This window comes from Cydia amplana, chromosome 24 (genome assembly GCF_948474715.1).
Source record: "Cydia amplana chromosome 24, ilCydAmpl1.1, whole genome shotgun sequence".
In the NCBI taxonomy this organism is placed as follows: Eukaryota; Metazoa; Arthropoda; class Insecta; order Lepidoptera; family Tortricidae; genus Cydia; species Cydia amplana.
The window spans coordinates 8,996,875-9,018,499 of NC_086092.1; the positions used below are offsets into that span (position 1 = coordinate 8,996,875).

General features: G+C 37.3%; 2 protein-coding genes across 2 annotated transcripts; one reads left to right on the plus strand and one right to left on the minus strand.

The window, feature by feature from the left end:
- Nucleotides 1-1,286: 1,286 nt before the first annotated feature.
- On the minus strand, nt 1,287-2,320 carry LOC134659089 (uncharacterized). Its single transcript, XM_063514695.1, has 2 exons — nt 2,257-2,320; nt 1,287-1,939 (listed from the first exon to the last, which is right to left on the minus strand). Exons 1-2 carry the CDS (start codon nt 2,318-2,320, stop codon nt 1,311-1,313), a joined length of 693 nt encoding a protein of 230 aa, XP_063370765.1. The 3' UTR covers nt 1,287-1,310.
- Nucleotides 2,321-11,384: 9,064 nt separating this feature from the next.
- LOC134658972 (uncharacterized) lies at nt 11,385-14,064 on the plus strand. The gene is made up of 2 exons (XM_063514577.1): nt 11,385-11,762; nt 13,585-14,064. The coding sequence occupies exons 1-2, from the start codon at nt 11,385-11,387 to the stop codon at nt 14,062-14,064; spliced, it is 858 nt and encodes a 285-aa protein (XP_063370647.1).
- The last annotated feature ends 7,561 nt before the right edge of the window (nt 14,065-21,625 follow it).

Genomic DNA, 21,625 nt, shown 5'->3' on the forward strand with positions numbered 1-21,625 from the left:
TGTTCAAGTTCCAAACTACTATGTTTGTAGAATTTTGTATGAATTATGAATATAATTCAAATATCATTGTTTGTCTCGTGTTTGTCAAGAACATTCGTGTTCAAGTCGTGTTTATTTTACATTTTAAACCTTAAACCTAATAAAGAAAATAATTTGTCCTCTTTTCATTTTGTATTTTTAACCTCCAACGCAAAAAGAGGGGTGTTAAATGTTAAGGCCAATATTTGTCTCTCTGTGGCGTCGTAGCTTTCAAACGGATGGACCGATTACGATGCTTTTTTTTCTCGTGAGAGCGAATTTAGCGAGTCTCCTTGCGGTAGTTCTTAGCTATGTTTGATAAAAATCGATCCTGCAATTTGAAGAGTATCCGCTGTTTTCTAAAATGTTGTAAGGTATAATTTTTGGTTTTAAAATCTTAGGATTAGCGTAAATCATGCGTAAATATTGTTTTTTTTTTTTTAATTTAATACAAGATACAGGAAAGTACAAATTGATATGAAAAAGAGGTTTTGTAAGTAGCGTACATTGACAGGGTACGCTGACAGGTGTTATTTAAATACAATTTTGCGTTTGGCGTTTTATTATTTAAAAAATTGTACATCTGTACTGTACAAGCTTTTATCGGTGACTGTAGGTACTTTTTCTATCGTCGCCGCTCGCCGCCTCTTAGTGCGTATTTTGTATACCTAAGTAATTCCTAAAATGGGGAACAAAAAGGGACGGAAACCACGTGTTTCGATCAGGATGTTGCGAAAGCGGCAAGGGTTCGCCCTAGCCGCTCGTAAACGAGCAGATGGTGTTGCTGCAAAGTAAGTAGAACCTACATTATTAGCACTGTGTAAAAAGTAACAGTGGACAGTGAACCGACGCCATTGATGTTTAATTTACCGACACCGCACAAGAACACGGTAGGGTTGTCACAGACTTTTACACAATTGCCCAGTGCCCAAAAAAATAGGGTAATGTTTTTAGTTTCCATATACATATGTAAAATATGCTTGTATTTATTTATGTATGTGCGTTTGATCTGCCATAACTTCTAAATGTACCTATTGATACAATTCTTACATCATCCCGAGTGTTTTGTTTTTTATTTGGCAATAAGAGCATGTTTCTTAAAAATATAAATAAAATATGATTTTATTATTCAGTGTTTAATATTTCACAGCTTCCGGTTTTCTCATTAATTCATAAATTTACACATTTGAATGTCGTACTTCCGTTTCTTATATCTAACTAAAATCAAGTAAAAAAAACACTTCATATTTCTCCTAACTAATTAACCATATCCACTACCATCACTTCTCATTTCAAAAACTAAAGCACGTCGTAAGTTCCTCTTCACTAGGTTTAGCATCTGTTTCTGTATCACTAACAGAGCATCCTGTATCACTTTCAATATCATTTGTGTCTCTCTCAATAACTTCTTCTTTTATATCAATTATCAACTCATTTTCATTCTCACTTTTAACTTCAGTCACTTTAGCTTTCTTCGGCTTATTAGGACTTGCTGTTTTACTTTTCCTTTTTTGAGTTATTTCTTCTTTGATAAATATAGTTTCACCAATTGCCGACGAATCTAATGTTCCATCTATACTTTCATCATCTTCATCTTTTCCTTCATCATCATCATATTCAGTTTTAACCACTAACGTTTCATAATCTTCTCTAGGGTCTATTTCAACATCGACTTGTCTTGGTTCTGCAACATTGATCAGCGACTCCTGAGCCGCTTTGACGACTTTCACAAAGTCGTACATCTCTCTTAGTTTTGCGTCGCAGGCTTGGCAGACGGTCTTAGGTAATGTTTCGTCGTTGAAGTCGAGTCGTACGGTGATGTCGTTGAAGGCTAGTGTGGTGTTGTTGGAGATATATGGCTTGTTGGCAACGGGGACGCATTTGGTGAATTCGCCGCAGAAGCGACATTGGTCGATTGTGCCTCTGCTAAGAAGGTCTTGATCCTTGGATAAGACGATGTTACCTGGAAAAATATGTTTTTTTTACAATAAATTGAATTGATAGTTAAATGTATCAAAGTTTTGCAGCTTTTGAGTAATTTCTCTGTTTGCGCTACCCATAGGTAATTTAATTGCACCATTGTGCCATCTTTATTCGACTGGCCAACCCCATTGCAACCATGAACGTCAAATTCCTATCCAAATATGACGTAACCTTTCTCTGTATTTCTCAGCAGAAAATGTCCCACGAAAAGATAGCTTAATAACCTGATTGGTTAATCTGAGTTCGGAACTTTACCCGAGGTTTGCGTAGTCGGAACTCTGCCCGGGTCAGGCAAAGGTTGAGCGCTCGGCTCGTTCATCTGCAAGTAAAGACAATAAGGATAAATAATTTAATAATCGAATCTTCTTATACGTAATTTGATTTTCTGTTTGAAGTGAAAACTTCTTTAGCGACGCTGTGAACTTTTTGAGGTGGGGAAAAAAAAAACTCGCGAGAGATCACGTGACCGTAAGTGTAAGGCCTGAGTGGACGCTCGAGTTGGGCGTGCAGCGGGGCGGGGCGTGCGGCGTCCATGTTAAACAAATGCAAACCTATTCGCTAGGTCCACGACTGGTGCTGTCCTCATTTTGGCAGACTTTCTACGTTAAATCTTATGGAGTAAAATTAGTTCAAGCGGGTGCCGCTAGTACTAATGTCAGACATTCCATAAGATTACCTGTGTCTGTGACGATCAGCGCCACTTCCCCCTCCACCGACTGCGCACCTTGCTAATAGGAGCGGCCTTAGTGCACGCTGCCCAAATCACTTGTGAGCCCGACGCCACGCTGCACGCCCCGCCGATCGCTCCTTAGGCCTTACACTAAGACGGTCACGTGGCCGTAAGACGGGCCTGTTACATGTACCTAATGTCATTGAGTTTTTCTTTATTGATTTAAATGCCATCTAGTGATTTTCGTTCTAACTGGTATGAATATAACTCGAGTACTAACAGTGATGTGCTTAGGGGTTTCAAGTAATGCGACGAAATAACGCTAGATGGCGTTAACCTCAATTATACATAGTGCTGCAGACATTTTGCAATAGTGATTGAGTTTTCACTTCTGCCGGCACTCCCTGAGTGCAACCCGTTGTTTTTTCTTTATTATGTGATAAAATGAGCGAACTTCAAAGCTTCAAGACAAGAAGCAAACAAACTGCTGGATCGCGATATTAGGCGATAAAAATTATCGCAGTCTTTTAAAAATTAAATCTCAGTCACCTCTTCACATTTTTCTTCAGTTAATTTTAGCTTTTTACTTATTTTGGACAAGTCTCTGTGCGGCTTTTAGTTTTTAAATAAGACGTTTGTCGCGGGGAACCCAATATTATAGTTTGTAGCTTTCTAATAGACCCCGAAGGCTAATCCTATTGTCTATTGTTAAGAAAAACCGCTCGTGCCACGTGCCACAACCACCTGCATAAAAAATCGGTACTTCGGTTACTGAGTGCCGGCGAGTCGGACGCTACAGAACCAGTATAAAATGTGTCATCGAGATGCGTAACAAAGGCACGTTATCGGAGAGCGCACCTACACTGGTTTTTTGAGCGTTGGACTAGCCCGCGCTCAGGTGCCAGATAGAATAATGAAGACCCTTTTTTGCAGGTAAGTAGCACGTGCGGTTTTACTGAACAATAGACAATAGGATAAGCCTTCGGGCTCTACTAGAAAGCTAATACAAACTATACTTACATCATCTAAAATGTTGACTTTAGGAACAGTCTGGGTTGAGTCTTTTGGTAAAAGTAAAGTTGGTACAGCCGTTTTCTTTAGTGCTCTCTTGCCGTACATATGCCTTTCGAAATGCAAACTGCAAATGTATGTATTCTTCAGACTCTCGATAGTTCTTCCAATTAAATCAGGTCTGCTACAAGCTTCCGCCCACAATTTGGATCTGAAATGGAAATATACAGCCATTAATAATATTAATATATTATTAATAATAAATATATTATTATGCTGTCTTATTGCCTGTCTTGTCTTTCTTAAGCTCTATATATCTACGGTTTTTATTTTATTTTTTTTGACCCATGGCCCATGGATCAAAATTTAGAGGGGACTATTAGGGGAGGACCCAATTTTTTTATTCGGACTGATTATTTCCGTTAATATTCACTTTATCAAAAAATGTTTGTTGTAGACCCCTATTCGTTTTGAAATACCTATCTAACGATACCCCATACTATAGGGTTGAAGCGAAAAAAAATTACACCCCCACTTTGTACCCCTACAAGTATTTTTTTTTTCCTGATTTTATTGTAGGGTGCATTGGGATAAATGCGAAGGCGGGGTAAATTTCGAAACTGGCAAATATCTACTAAACTAGAAACACTTTCTACTGTAGCAACAGTAACAGTACGCAAGATGCCATGTAAGCGTTGCAGCGGCGTAAGTGTTGCTAAAGTATGAAGTGTTTCTAGTTTAGTAGATATTTGCCAGTTTCGAAATTTACCCCGCCTTCACATTTACCCCAATGCACCCTACGACTTTGTCGGATTTATTGACTTATAATATATCCATGCCAAATTACAGCTTTATAGCACTAACGGTCACGAAGCAGTCTCGGACAGGCGGACAGACAGACAGACAGACGGACATGGCGAAACTGTAAGGGTTCCTAGTCAACTTCTTATTAATACAATATTTCGTACAGCTACTAGTTTTCTATTACGACGTTACCGATATACAAATTTTATTTGGAGACATGTTGGAAACTGGTAAAAAATAGAGACACTGAAAATAAATTTTGCACTATAAAATAATATTAACCATTTTATTACCTTTCTATCGAGTGTGGAAATTGATGAAATCGTAGTTTTTTAATAGTGTAAGCTGACGACTTGCATGCTGGCACAGCACATGTCGTTCGCACCATTTTAATTGTGAAATCAAAACACTTAAAATAATAAGACACCTGAAAACGCGCTAGCCCTGTAAGTAGTACCGAGCTACTAACAATGGCGATGTTATGCAGCTCTGTCGGGCTCGGGTGCGCGCGACCCACCCCTCGCCCCTCACACCCCGCACGATTACCCTGTCTAGAAACGGCTTCGTCGAATGACTGATGCAAAGAGCATATAATCACTAGACTGATGTTTCTAATAGATCGGTCAAATCTTACAATAAAAAAACATTGCGTGATGTAGTTCTATATTTTTGTGTATGTTGTTTGGAGTCCTTGGAGGAATGTAAAACTATATTTTGCAAGCAAAAAAAAGTTATGCTCCCTTCGTAATTTGCAAAAAACTGCAAAAATTTCGGACTTTTTTCAGTTTTTGCACATTTATTATAAAACTATGGGTTTTTGGTCAAAGCTTGCTATGTAATGTTGAAAGAACATTAAATTTGGAACAATTTAAGCCCATTTACAGCGCCGTATGTCAAATAGTTCATGAGGTATGGAACTTTAAAAAAGGGTATTTTTTTCCTTAGAATGAAATTTTTAGTTTTATATTTAGTTATATCGGCACAACCGCTTATGCTATGAGATATATTGCGTGAATAAAGTTGTAGCAAATTTAATTACCTTTCATTTAAGTGCAAGAAAGGGTCAGTAAGTTCTACAGTTCTCTAGTTATCGTAAAAAAATGAAATTGCTATAATGAGGAAGGAAACTAATGTATTGTTTAAGGCATTGTCAAAATCCCTACAAAAGGCAGTACCGTCGACGAGAGTGCCATCTATGCTTTTACCGGCCTTCTCCGATAGCAGCAGAGCGATGTTAGACATCAACCATTTTTAAAATGCACTCCCCTCTTACGAGTAAGCACTTCATTCATTCAGTAATGAAATCAAGATACAAACTGTAGTTTGGCTTTTTTTCGGCTCCACTTTTTGATCGTAGCCATTGATTGTAGTCCACGATACCGATTCTTATTTAAGAATTAGTTTTGGTTTTATCTTGTTTTGATACGACCTTGACGATAGATAGTTCAGTGATTGGCGTGGTGTTGGCGAAACGCAGTGGGATCACTGGATGTCGTGTCATTAGATGTCTAGCTGTCGCTTCTTGGTGCTCTTGAGTGTACTGTGAGTCATGTTAATACAAGATCACGATAGTATCCTAACCATAACAAATTGATACATCAGAATCAGCTACCATTACCCACTCTAGGTATACGTTTGTGTTATAATCTACGGGTTTTAACTAGCTATTATCCTATTACTACGAGTCTTAACTACATACATAGGTGTATAGATTGACAAACCAAATCGGGAATAGAAGAAGAACTAAAGGAAACACCTATCTACCTCAGTAAGGTATAGATAAGTGTGTGTGTGTGTGCATCTGCCAAGCCGGGCGGATTGCATACATCTGTTACTTTCTAGCAATGATACATTCTTTTGGCATAATTAGTTAATCATGTTAACATTGAGATATATTTGGTTACGAATTACACATAGCTGTACTATGCCAAATAATACTTGTCTAATTTGTAACTCAAAAAATTATGTGTAATTGCCGTATTTTCTATTGACAAATTAGTCCAATCATTTTCCAATTATTTCTAATTTTGAATTGGTCCAGACTATAAATACATGTGTACAGTAAAGACTGAAATAAGTATTTATGGTCACAACCCGTGGATTGATAACTCACTGAGCAGTAGCTCTACATAGATTTAGCCTTAACAGCCATTGGAAAAGAATTTGCAATATTGTTTGTAAATACGGTAAACCACTGAAGAAGTTATAATATAGTGGTATAGCACAAACATATACCTAATGTGGGTAATGGTAGCTGATACTGATGTATCAATTTGTTGTGGTTAGGATATTATCGTGATCTTGTATTAACACGACTCACAGTACACTCAAGAGCACCAAGAAGCGACAGCTAGACATCTAATGACACGACTTCCAGTGATCCCAGTGCGTTTCGCCAATACCACGCCAATCACTGTGAACTATCGTCAAGGTCGTATCAAAACAAGATCAAAACGAAAACTAATTCTTAAATAAGAATCGGTATCGTGGACTACAATCAATGGCTACGACCAAAAAGTAGAGCCGAAAAACAAGCCAAACTACAGTTTGTATCTTGATTTCATTACTGAATGAATGAAGTGCTTACTCGTAAGAGGGGAGTGCATTTTAAAAATGGTTGATCTCTAACATCGCTCTGCTGCTATCGGAGAAGGCCGGTAAAAGCGTAGAAGGCACTCTCGTCGATGGTACTTACTGCCTTTTGTAGGGATTTTGACAATGCCTTAAACAATACATTAGTTGCCTTCCTCATTATAGCAATTTCATTTTTTTACTATAACTAGAGAACTGTAGAACTTACTAACCCTTTCTTGCACTTAAATGAAAGGTGATTAAATTTGCTACAACTTTATTCACGCAATATATCTCATAGCATGAGCAGTTGTGCCGATATTTGTCCTGAAATATAGGAAAAACTAAAAATTTCATTCTAAGGAAAAAAATACCCTTTTTTTTAAAGTTCCATATCTCATGAACTATTTGACATACGGCGCTGTAGATGAGCTTAAATTGTTTCAAATTTAATGTTCTTTCAACATTACATAGCAAGCTTTGACCAAAAACCCATAGTTTTATAATAAAAGTGCAAAAACTGAAAAAAGTCCGAAATTTTTGCAGTTTTTTGTAAATTACGAAGGGAGCACAACTTTTTTTTGCTTGCAAAACATAGTGTCACATTCCTCCAAGGACTCCAAACAACATACACAAAAATATAGAATTACATCACGCAATGTTTTAAGGAGATTTTTTTGTAAGATTTGACTGATCTATAAAGCGACGTTGCAAGTTCGTGCATTGTTCGACATTCGACGACACGCTTCTTGCCACTTTTGCCAGACTTGTTCTGTTGCCAATTTTGCTTGTCATTGTGTTGTTTGTTTTGTTTATTGCGTTAAAAATGGGAAACAAGAAGGGGCGAAAACCTAGTGCATCACTGAGGTTGAAGCGAAAACGTAAAAGCCAATATGCTCTGAAATGTCGTTACAAAGGCGCTGCGCAGTAAGTACCAACAAATCCAACAATAACATGCTATTTGTCTAGCAATGGAATGTTTGCATGGCATGTTTGCATGGCAAATCCAAAGAGGATATAACCAATCAAGTTTTATGTCTATACTGGGTCAACCAAATCTTGTCAGTAAATAGGAACAAAAAAAACTATACTCATCCTTTTCTTTTGGGTGCTAGTACTAGTGTAAGACAAAGATAGTATGATTCACTCTGTCTATGTTTGAAATCAAACAGACCTTTGACACACTATATATATATATGTGTCTATGCATTATGTGCTCTGTCAACACTGGTTGACAATTGACACTGACAGTAGTGACAGTGACAATATTTATTTAAAAAATCTAAATTCTCGTAAATATCATGGTCTAATTATTATACCATGCGTAAATATTATTGTGCTTGTATTGTGGTTTAGTCCGTTTAGTTGTTAGTGCATTTTCATTCTACATTTACGCAATAATAACATATTTACAAAACTGCAGATATTACAACACACTTCATAAGTGCTACGAAGTTAAAAATACAAAGTTATCTAACGAACTAAAAACAAAAATTTACAGTGCTCGTTTAGCTTATTAGCGATCGCATTTCTGATCAATAGATTGTTGAATACGCCTACTTATACGGTATCAGCATAATTTTATTTATCAATTAGACACTTGTAAAGGTACAGGGGCCAGTTTCTCAAAAGCTTGTAACTTGTAATACAAGCGGATGTCACTTCCACTTGTATTACAAGTTACAAGCTTTTGATAAACAGGGCACAGGTTGTTTTGAAAAGGGTTGATTAAGCATTAACAAAAGCTGAAACCTGCGATCTTTTTAGGGTCTTAGGAGGCAGAAATTGGAACCGTAAACTCGCGTACTTACTATAGTCCTATGCAGGGCCGGATCTAGGGTAGAGCGAGTAGAGCGGCCGCTCTAGGCGCCGGATGGCAAGGGGGGCGCCAAAATGACAAATGAGAAAAAAAGTTTTAAAACAAGTTTTAACATTGATTATTAAACATTGTTACATTTATTTTGGATTATAACTTTACTATATTACAAAAAATTAAATTATTTTTCAGAAAATATTTTAATTTGTTGTTATTTCAAGTAGAAACACTACTATCTATCTATTAGTGTAATATATGTATTATTAAAGTATAATATCATGAGGGCCTGTTGCATTAAATACTGTAGAAGCGAATCATTTCGTGGATGCGGCATATCATTTTACCGGTAAGTTATTTTTGTTTTATCTTTATTTGTCTTTAAGCTTAGGTTAGGTTATTTCATAACATGGATATAAAAATAAAATACAAAACCACTTACAAAAACTTATATGTTTATATTTACCAATAAAGTCTGTATTCTGTTGAGAGATATCCTTCATGAGAGTACTCCTGATATTGATACACAAGTTTAAGAAAAATATTGATACAGACACTAGACCAGGGGGTCACCAATTAGTTTCTGCAATGGTCCGGTAAAAAAAAAAAATTACCATCGCTTTCCATTTTTAGTTGAGTTTATTAAATAAGTAAAATGTAATGCACAGCACAAAATAGGTCAGGTCCAGACCCGGACCGCAGTCCTCTATTTGGTGACCCCGGCTATAGAGTAAGGTCTGATCCCCTATCCTTTGGTTGAATGCTAGAGACCTTATCATACCATTCCTAATAATGCATGCTTGTATTACTTTTTAACTTTTTAGTCTGTGTTGTTTAATGTTATAATATTGCCCATGGAAAATGTATAGCATAGTACAGGGGTCGGCAAACTTTTGAGAAGATGAGCCAACTGCAGTAGAAATCAGGCAGAGGTTGCAGGCGTCCATAGGCTACGGTGACTGCTTTCCATCAGGCGGCCCGTATGCTTGTGTGCCACCGATGTGGTAATAAAAAAAATCACCAGTAAGGAAGCTAAAACAGCCGCAAGTGTTGTTTTCAGTGGTTTAAAGCAGCGGTCGGCAACCTTTTAGCAGCCAAGGTCCACATAGTAGTTAACGAAGTTGACGCGGGCCGCACTTTGTTAATATTTATGACTAGACTAGACATTTTCGTGTGTCAATATTACATACAAAATAACCAGGGAGGCTCGCGGGCCGCAAGTGACAGGTTCACGGGCCGCAAGTGACAGGTTCACGGGACGCGGGTTGCCGACCGCTGGTCTAAAGTATTAATTTTTCTGTTTCAGTATCCCTAAAAAAGAACCAATCAGACAAAAGTGGATAGACGCTATTGGTCATGTCCCGAAAAGGAAAAATGCGGTAGTGTGCAGTTCCCACTTCAGGCCTGAAGAGCTTACGTTCTCTGGTCTGCGGCCACAGGTCACACCTGATGCTGTGCCTTCTATCTTCCCTGTAAGTTTATATACTTTACTAGCGACCCGCTCCAGCTTCGCACGGGTTAACAAATTATACATAAACCTTCCTCTTAAATCACACTATCTAAAAACCGCATACAAATCCGTTGCGTAGTTTTAAAGATCTAAGCATACAGACAGACAGACAGCGGGAAGCGACTTTGTTTTATACTTGTAGTGAATAGTGATATTAAGAGGTAGCGGGAGTACCGCTTCTACGTGGGGCAAACTGAAAGTGTTTAGAATAGAAAAAGCTGAAGTAATGGGGTTGGCAGCTGTCAAAGGTTTGCATAGATGGCGCCATCATCACTTGCCCCTTTTTCTATGAGATTTCGCTTCAAAAGCAGGCATCCAGGGCATTAAAAAATAAAAAATTTACACAATTCTAGGGATTTACAGGCAAGCTATGATGGCGCGTTCTGCTAAATACTTCAACCGGCCATCCCTATTAGGCCGTCACTCTTAATTTGGATAAGATTACCCCGAAGCGGCGATAAGGGGCATATTTTTTTATTTTTTAGATTAGATATATATTAGATATAGATTAGAATTAGGAGCTTTTTAAATTTAATGGGCTCAGCAAACCCGACTGAGACCTTTGATATATTTCGGCATTTGATCGATCGATTAAAATCATTGTAGCTTAGTACTTAGTCAGCAATGTATCCCAAAAACTACAATCACGCCATAAGGTGCATTGGGGTAAGTTACAAGCGGGGTAATTTGGAAAATGGCAAATATCTTCTAAAAGCGCTTCTGGTTTCAAGGATATTTGCCATTTTACAAAATTCCCTCGCTTTCGAAGTTATCCCAATGCTAGGTGCATAATAAACCGAAATAAATAGTACCTCTAGGTGTCTACTTGAAAAACACAAATTAAAATATTTTCATAGAAAGTAATTTAATTTGTTCTTAGTACACCTAAATACTTCCCAATCTAAAGTTATAGGAGTGAGAAGGAAATAAATCAACCAAACGTGAAGATTACAAGAGTGTAAAGAGAATTAATGGAAAAAAAAATAGCAAATAGCATAACAAAAATGGACAGCATCAATACAATCTCTAAAGCAATTATACTGCCAGAAAAGTCCGGCCATAAATACAAAAAGTCCTACGACTCATTCATGACTTGGAAATCAGAAAACAACATAACATCGTATTCAGAGGATGTATTACTGAAATATTACGAAAACCTGGATTCTAAATTCAAGCCAACAACCCTCTGGACAGAATACTCGAAGCTCAAGTCGTGTTTGATGTTTTATAATCAAATAGACATATCGAAGTATAAGAAATTGACGGAATTCTTGAAAAGGAAGAGTAACGGTTTTGAGGCGAAGAAAGCGAAGATTTTTACCAAGGATCAATTGGAAAAGTTTATTATAGAAGCGTCTGACCAGTTTTTTCTACATATTAAGGTAATTTATTTATGGTTTTTATCCTTACCGAAGTCGTGAAACTACCCATATAGACCAAAAAGACACTCGAGACATCTAGTATCAAGTAGCGGTATAGTCCGTAGATTTGAAGCAGGCCCCAAACGGCTTATCCTTTTGTCTATTGTTAAGTAAAACGGCACGTGCCACTCCCTGCATAAAAAATATTAAATTATACCTACTGATAATTCTGATACTACATCTTTACGGATATATGGAGTGAGCACTCTAATGCTTAGGTACTATATTTCTCTATGATTATGTCAAGCTTTCGGGCTAATAACATGCTTTCACTGCTAATAACCAGTTGTATGGAGTAAGCACTCTAGAATAACTTGTTTATCTATGCTCCTGTAGGCCTAGCACATGATTGGCGCGACAGTATCTCGCGGCGAGATAGACTATGTTAATTAAAGAGGGACGGGTAGTCTATCTCGCCGCGAGATACTGTCGCGCCAATCATGTGCTAGCCCGGCTAGAAATGAGAAGAATATTCCCACCAAAAGTGGATCTAATATCTGGACAAACTATCTAATTCTAAACAGGAAAATCGTGCTAAGTGAACTATCAAAATTGCATAAGTGGTTATTGGAAAAAGCGTTTTATTCAGTCCAGGAGTTATTTTTAGACATTTAAGAACTATTTTTATTCTTATTTTATTATAGTTGACTTTTGCTTAATTTGAAATATTTTATCAAGATTTATATTAGTGATTTATATTTGCCACTGTAATGCGATGGTGAGTATATGATATTATGTAAATAGTTTGTACATAATGTATAGTACAATATAGGTTAAAACAAAACATAATTTGCACGCCTAGATTATTGGCGAAATGTGCTGAACTCGCTAAATTGCATGTTACTACCTAATTTCTATACCTACCACATTTCTAGCAAATAAATTTCTATTCTATATTTCTATTCTATATGATTTAGACGTACCAGCATCAGCTGCCTGTCTAAAAGGTATTATTACATAAGTGCGACCCCAAGTGTGCGATGCACGATTGTGCGACATATTTTTTTTAACGACACTGCAATTCTGCGAAGTGATATTGTGCGACATATCGACATATCACTATTCGACCAAACTATAGTCCGGCAGTATTTTTGATCGAAGTTAAATTGTGCGACATATTACGGCTCGACAATACTTCTAGTGCACGACAGTATTTGTGGGTCTACGGGTAATTTATTTTTAACATGGTCTCAGAACTTACACTGTTTCTTCTCAAAAAAAAATTCCTTTACAACTGAACAAGACGGAGCCCCGCTTCGCGGGGCTCCTATTTCTGGGCGCTTTGCCCTTCGGGCATCTGAAGCTACCTAACGAACCTAACCTACATATTGATTTATATTTCTCACACACGATGATTCGCTCAAACGGCACATCGTATAGTCGTGCATCGCCTAATAATGTTTCGCACAAACAATAATTCCCACAAATGACATGTCGTATAATCGTACATCGCCTAATCATACGTCGCAAGCGTGTGTCGCACTCCCGTAGTAAAGCCGTCTAAAACGGAATAATAATAATAGAAATGGATTTAAGTTTGGTTTAATCTTATACCTTTAAACGAGCAATTCTTGTATGTTTATTTATTTATATATATATTTCGGGGATCTCGGAAACGGCTCTAACGATTTCGATGAAATTTGGTATATGGGGGTCTTCGGGGGCGAACGAAAAATCGATCTATCTAGGTCTTATCTCTGGGAAAAGGCAAATTTTTGAGATTTTATATGTCTCCCAGATATTATTGCTAAAAGCTGCAATAAGTACAGATTTCGTGTTGCAGGTGGCAGTGATTTTCGGCATCATGGGCGCATGCCGTCGCCAAGAACTCTACAATCTAAAAGCGAAAGACGTCATCGACTCACATAACACGCTCACTGTCCGTATTGTGAACTGTAATACCAACCAAATAGATCGTAAATTCACCATAAGCGGACCGTACTACGACATTTGCAAGAAATATATGGATTTACGCCCACGCGCAGCAAAGATAAACAATTGTTTCTTTTTGAGATACTTTGATGGGCGTTGTCATGGTCAGAAGGTTGGAATCAACAAGTTTGGGGCTATGGGGACAGTTGTCGCTAAAGAGTTAAAACTGTCTAATCCAGAGTTGTATACGGGGCATTGCTTTAAAAGGACTTCGGTTGACTTGAGAAAGAGTTGGCCGCCATTGTCAGAGAGTTGTACAAATACTTTGAAGACGGAAAATGATAGTTTGACTGGAAAGTTGAGGGTAAGTTTCGCCAAAGAGAATATATAGTACCTATAGAGGGGTGTCATAGTAAATTTTGAAGTCACAGTAAATTTACTGCCATCTATCTTTATAGGTATATAAAAAAAACTATGCCTATTTTTTTCCCCGCCTCTTTGGCAGTTTATTGCCGCCCGCCATTAGTAACGATTATTAACGATTAATAATTAACATTTACCAGGCGTGTCTCACTCCGCGATTTCGTCGCTTTGCTACAGGTAGCTAAAAGTACATCCGTTCGGCCCCACTTTTGGGGAAAGCCATAAGCCGCGCGTGGCGCTGTCGCCACCTAGCGGCCATATCTGTGCTGATCGTCTTCTGTACCTAGTACTATTATTTATTCTGTGCATTTACTTTAATACTTATTAAATTGTTGTTTAAGTCCGCGAACTTTTCAGCCGCCCCTCGTAGTGTACATAAAAGTGGGGATAGAAAATGTTAATTAAATCATTTTATCTTAAGCATTTTCAAGCCCCAAAGAGTTCAGAGAACCTTATTTTATACATTGGATTGAAATTGAACATATTAAATACAATGATGAATAAATAATACTCTATTATGCCTCTGTTTTTTATTGTAAAATCCTTTAAAGAAACCAAAGAAAAAGGGACCAAGTCCACCGGTGGCCGAGGCGGGAATCGAACCCGCGTCTTCAGCTTACGCGGCTAACGTCCTGACCAGGGATGTTGCGAATATCCGCATCCGCAACCGCGGAACTTCCGCATTATTTTCAACATCCGCATCCGCATAAAATCGATGCGGATTTAATGCGGATGCGGATGTGGAACAGGTCGGTACAGGAACGTCTTAGCATCGGCGTAAGTGCTAGACTGCTAGGTAATTTAGTTATTAACCAAAAAAACCTATTAGAAATGAGCAGTCAAGCGTGAGTGGGACTTAATGTACGGAACCCTTGGAACGCGATTCCGACTTGCACTTGGCCGGTTTTTTGAAATAAAAATTACTAAAATGTAATATTTGACGTTTTTTTATGGTACTATCTTGACATTCGCATCCGCGGATGTGAGCCTTTAAAAATCCGCATCCGCGGATGTCATAAAATCGGCATCCGCAACATCCCTGGTCCTGACCACTAGACCACCCAGCCACGGCTGTACCCGTCCCAATTTCTCTGGTGTATGCTATCTTTGGAAGGCTAGGCACCTTTGACCAACTCTAACCTCGTGCCGCCCAATGTACATTAGGATGCACACTCGGTTTCGATGGTATGTCAACCTTAATTAAAAACAAAAGTAGGTAGCATTTCATTTGTCTCGTAAAATTTTCGAACAAAGGAAATTCAACCCAATTGAAAATACAACAGAATTCAAACTTGCTTGGCTATAATTTTGTATGGTGGCGGCACGAGGTTAAGGGCGAAGGCGAGGGCGGTTAAGGGTCTTGTGTGCTTGCACCTAGCCACCTACTTGACCTACTATACGAGTCTGGAATGATATTTATGCCTGATATTTTTTTCAGACGGAACCAACAGCGCCGCTGATCGCACAATATTCGCCAGGCCCCAGCCAGAGCCCTTATACTGATACCTGGGGTAAGTTTAACTGCTTGTTATGTAGATGTAGTTATAGGTAGCTACTTGTAGATGTACCTACATAAGACAGGTTAACACATTAATTGCCACCCAGCCAAACAAGACATCCGCGCCAGGCCACAACAATTTCTTCATATAAAGCTACAGCTACTACAGTACCAACGATCCCGCGACTATCGGGATCGGGTCGTCCGGCCTGGGAACGAAAAATCATAAAATACCCGATAGTCGGGTTTTCGGCATTGAATGTGTTAAGATTTCGATTAGGGATCTCTTCCAGTCAACCTTTGAGCACTTGAGAGAAAACAATTTAAAATTATGGACAAAGGAACACTATGTATAAAAAGTCTTGTATTATTAACAAACGCTTTTTTCAGATTCCGACGCGTCAACAGAAGAGCCGCTAGTCCCTCTAGAACAAGTTCCAGTTTCCACCGCGTCAACAAAGCAGCAAGACCCTCTGAGACAAGACACAGAGCAATGTCGCTTCTGCGGCAAATACAATAAAGATTGCATTCCTATAACTCCCACCCATCTAGCTTCGTTCACAACCAAACTAGCTTTCAACGATATTGTTGTACAGTTCAGTGAAACCTTGCCGAAGACTGTCTGCAAAGATTGTGATGTGAAACTACAAGTAGTTTATGATTTTGTTCAATATGCGAAAGCTGCGCAAGAGTTACTAATGAATGTTGAAGATGGGGAAGAGATGGTAGAAGTTAAACATGAATATGAAGATGATGAAACATATGAATCATATGATAGATTTAAAGACAGTGATGAAGAGAGAAAAGATGGAATAGTAGATTTATTCACTGCGGGAGAAACTGTGTATATTAAAGGAAATGATCAAAAAAGGAAAATGGTCGCAATAAGTGCTGCTAAACCGAAGAAAGCTAAAGTTGCTAAAAGTGAAAGTGCTAATGAAACTAAAACTATGAGTGATAGAAAAGAAGTTAATGATAGAGACACAAATGATGATGATGATAATATAGGCTTGTTTAATAGTGACACGAGAACAAATAAACCTAGTGATGAAAAAATTGCAAAACGTTTTTTTGTGCATAAAATGAGAATCGATGAAAACAGTTGATGTGAATTTTTAAACATAACACAAAATGACTGAACTTTATTGTTAGTTTGATAAGCACGAAGTGATTTTAATTAATTAAATTAATACTGGATAACAAATTGTTGTTAAATATGTTTCAGTATTTTTCTTTGTTGTTTCTCAAGTTAGGTAATTATTGTGTTTTAAAATGTCAGTAAAGTTTTAGGACATTTGCTTTTCTGTTTTGTTTTGTAATCTGGGGGATTTTGCAACAAAAAGATTTTGCTCGTTTTGTTGCTTTTCTTTAAAAGGTTTTTTATGTAGGTAAGTAAAACAAAATTGTTTAATTAAGACATATCTCCAAATGACACGTGATGATTTTGTTAAAATACATATGTATTTTTTTTATTATAAACAATACAAATAACAAAATATAGTAAACAAACGGTTTTTTTATTGTGCACCATTTGAAAAATACACTGAAATTTATAACGTTATAACATTGATATAGTATATTAAGTCAGTGCGTTATAATTAGAACTTGACTAGACTTGTGCCATTCTCATAAATGTTCTCAGTATTGTTTGCAAGTTGTTGTTTGTGTTGTTGTATGCTCGTCACTTGCCGCTTGCCGCAGTACTTGATGGTCTTGAATGGATGAGGAGTTGAGGAGTACTATTAGTTATTCTGTGGTTGAGGACCGGGAGCCACAGCACAGAATAACTAATAGTACTACCGTACAGAAAATTCACTCCTTCACAAAAGTCAGATTTAGGTATAAAATTACACCTATATCGCTGCCTGCAAGCAAAATTGAAACTTATAACCGCGCACGAACCGTGAATCTCCTTTGCGCGCCGCAGTTTTATGACCGAGCTGTGAGTGTCGGCACGGGGTTATCACTTGACAAGTTTTTATACCTAAAGTCTATTTTTTTTATTCGGTAGACTAAAATGACATTTCATAGTATGAAATGACACATGATGTTCATACTATGAAATGTCATTTTAGTTTACCGAATAAAAAAATAGACTTTATACCCACCGATTTATTATTTTTAAGATAAATATGTAGGAATTACAAGCTTTGATTATGTAAACATACATTTTTTATCCGGAGATAGTATGTCTGATTCTCACGGAAGTAAGTTTCGAAGCCATTGTGTATTTTCAATTTTGCGCGAGCGCCACGTGACACGACTATCGTGCGAGCCGAGCGGCAGCCCACTGCCATACGCCTCAGTGTTGCCAGAGCGCTCCCAGCTTTTGAACGTAGGTACGTCAAAAAAGGTACGATTTGGGTAAAAAAAGTACGGATTTTTTTTAGGATAAATTTCTTACAGAAATAATATTTCTGAAGAATCTGGGGGTCTACCGCAAATTCCTAAATTCGCAAAATGCGGGGATCTTTCTCTTTTACTCCAATGAAGGCGTAATTAGAGTGACAGAGGCAGATGCCCGTAATTTGTGAACATCTATTTTCGCGGTTATAGCCCTGTTTGGAAAAAAAAAATAACTTGAATAGTCCAGAGGGCCTACCGCGAACCACCTTCGACGTGTTTCCTGCCTCCCTGTCATACTTACGTACGAATTGATAAGTGGGACAGAGAGGCCACAAGTCAAAAGTGGTTCGCGGTTGACCCTCAGGGCTATAACCGCGAAAATCAAAATTCGCAAATTGCATCTTTGTCTGTCACTCTAATTACGCCTTCATTGGAGTAAAAAAGAAAGATCCCCGCAATTTGCTTATTTCGGTTTTCGCGGTAGGCCCTCAGATTCAAAAAGGTTATATTATAAAACAGCATCAGTGTTTGCCTACATTTTGCGATTGCAATTTGCAATAAAAAAAAGAACTAAGTATTTTAAAGTACACAATACAACTCATTTGTTTTAAGTATTTCTGTCAAACAAAGTTAAATTGATATACATGAAAAACCGAATTTTGACTATCTGAGTTTTGTTAAGACACAACGTAGTGATTATATTCTCTTTGGACACAACTGCCGACTGCAACTGCTACTTGTAATTACGTAAGTACATTGTTTGGACGTATATTGTCTATAATTTTAATTTTCTTATAGTACCTACACGTACATGGTACTTTTTTATGTTGGCCATTATTTTCAAATTAGAAATTCTGCTCCGAATTAACCAACATATCGAAAAAAATTTTTAATAACTATCGTACTTCAAAAGGTACGAATTTAGTACGATGTACGCTGCGTACAAAAAAGGTACGCAAGGATCCAAAATAGTACGCAAAACCGTACTAAAAGGTACGATCTGGCAACACTGATACGCCTGTCCGATGGGCGCGCCGGCCAAATGTACCTAAACTGCGGAGTGACACCCCCCTGGCCACAGCCGACTCTCATTTAGTTAGACTTTGCTAGTTTGCTCACAAACTCCGCCACGATTCCATTGACAATATATTTCTCCATAAAGGGCCCTCCACACTCGTACGCGAATCTTTTTTGTATCCATTATGAAGCGCCATCTGTAAATCTGAACACAAAACATTAACGTCAATATTCATACCTATATGCAAATAAATAATTTCTGATTCTGATTTTCTACAGGGCCTATTTACACATTGATTAATTGACTTACCAAGTAGACATAGCGTTGGTACTGATATTGCATTCAGCGATTTTTATGTTCATATGTAAAATGAAGATCACAAATCCTCTTCTTCTTATAAAATTCATAATCTGACGGGGTATCCAACTTGCCCCCAATAAGCTTAACCCAAACTTTAAAACGATCAGGGTACTTGTCTGAATTTGGACAGACGTGCATCACCGCATCTGAAATAAATTGATTGTGGACTTCGTGGAGACCTCTCTGCTCTCGTAACCTACACGGCTGAAATACCACACAATTGACCACGAAACACAATTACACGCAGCAGGTCGGGAATCTACCCGCCATGGTTTTTTCTGAATTTTCTTGTAAAGTTCTCAGCGACTGTGATGGCGTATGAAAACTTTGTTTCTTTTAATATTGTATAACCGAAAGTATTTTTTATTTATCTGAATTATGTTGTAGTACAATAAATACGCAAATTTTATATTTTGAGTTTTATTTGACAAAGATGTTTTTTATTGTGACAATCGCCTCCATGGCATCGATGGCCATAAACTCGGAGGAATAATCCAATATGGAGTGGTGACACGCACTAATTTCTATGTGAAAAATTCTGCCGTTTTCGGCGCGGGGGGCGAGGAACGCACACAAATAATGTAAACACTAATGCATTTTTTGCATGCGTCGCTACACACGCACACGACAAAATTATCAAACACTAGCATAAACTATATTCACACAAATACAAGAACAAACACAGACAACCCTGTCCGTGAACGAGATGATGTCAGTTCTAAGTAAACGTAGCGAGGGACTTGTCGATAATATTGTCGATATTTTATTGACTGAATTTTAACTGTCTGCTTTAGTCAATTATAACCATCAAAAACATTACATGTAAAAAGGTGCAAGTCTCGCAACGCTTCTACTACAAAAAGTTTTGAGATGTAATGCTAATGTGAAACCAAGTCGGTTATTTTAATCAGTGCCAGGGGGTGTTAAAACCGTATCAATAAGATAGGTATCTTTAATTTGTAATACGTATAATGACTTGGCCATCGCACGGCTGCATAATGACATAAGGATCATCGTCACCTATTAAAAATAATTCTAATTGAACATAACGCTAGCGCTAATTGCAGTTTGAGCATTACACATATTTACGAGTACGGTACGAGTAAAGCATTATGTGCGATTGCCAAGTCATTATATGTATTACAAATTAAAGATATCTTATTGATACGGTTTTAACACCCCCTGGCACTGATTAAAATAACCGACTTGGTTTCACGTTACATCTCAGAACTTTTTATTGCGAGACTTGCACCTTTTTATATGTAATGTTTTTGATGGGATCTCATTTTTTGTAGACAGTCCTTCTTTTCGGGTACTCATACCCATACTATGTATACATATATCATAACTAAACACATACTCACATCGTACATACATCGTAGTGCACCTTTACTTTACCTACTATTTGTAGGAACTGCAACAGTAACTTTGTAATAGCATATATTTATATGGAATTACAAACTTACTTATGCAGTTCTTAGATCTTTAAAACGTCTTGACAGTAGAAAAAGGCGGCAAATTTGAAAAATGTAGGCGCGAAGGGATCGCGTCTCATAGAAAATTTGAATTTCGCGCCTTTTTTTACTGACAAGATTTGGTTGACCAGCTATATTTATAATGTTCATATAGATTTTATCGATATTGGTTTTTATGGTGTCCCATCGCTAACTATGGTAGAGTGATACCAGAGTAATAAATTAAAAGTGCCTATTTATGGAAAATGACGGCAGTAAATACCTTAAAATAAATAAAATACAATACAAATATTGGACATGTCAAATAAAAAATATACGATAGAAACTAAGAGAAAAATTAATTTTCAAACAGTAGTAGGGTAGGTGCGTTAGTTTTCGTCCATCTCTAGTTTTCGTCCACTTGACGAAATTGAATATAAATCTACATTGCTGCACAAATTTGGACTTAATGCAATCCTTAATGTCGAGACAATATATGAGTATCTATCTACATAAAAAATGTATTTGGCAAGTAGCAAATTAAATATCAAATATGTTATTTGCTAATCTGTCATGTGGACGAAAACTAGAGACTAGAGCATGGACGGAAACAAGCACAATGACCCTATATCGGTAATATCACGTTATTTATGATTTATACTATTTATTTAATTGAATGGATTATGTTGATATAAAAAATAAGGTGTTATAGAAAAATAATGTGTTATATAAATTATATAATAATAAGCAACGCAAATTAGAAGTTAGGTATACCTAATGAATATTTAGAAAGTCTTCTTTAAATATTACCCTAAATTAGATCTAGTACCATGAAGTGGTATCACTTTCAGAT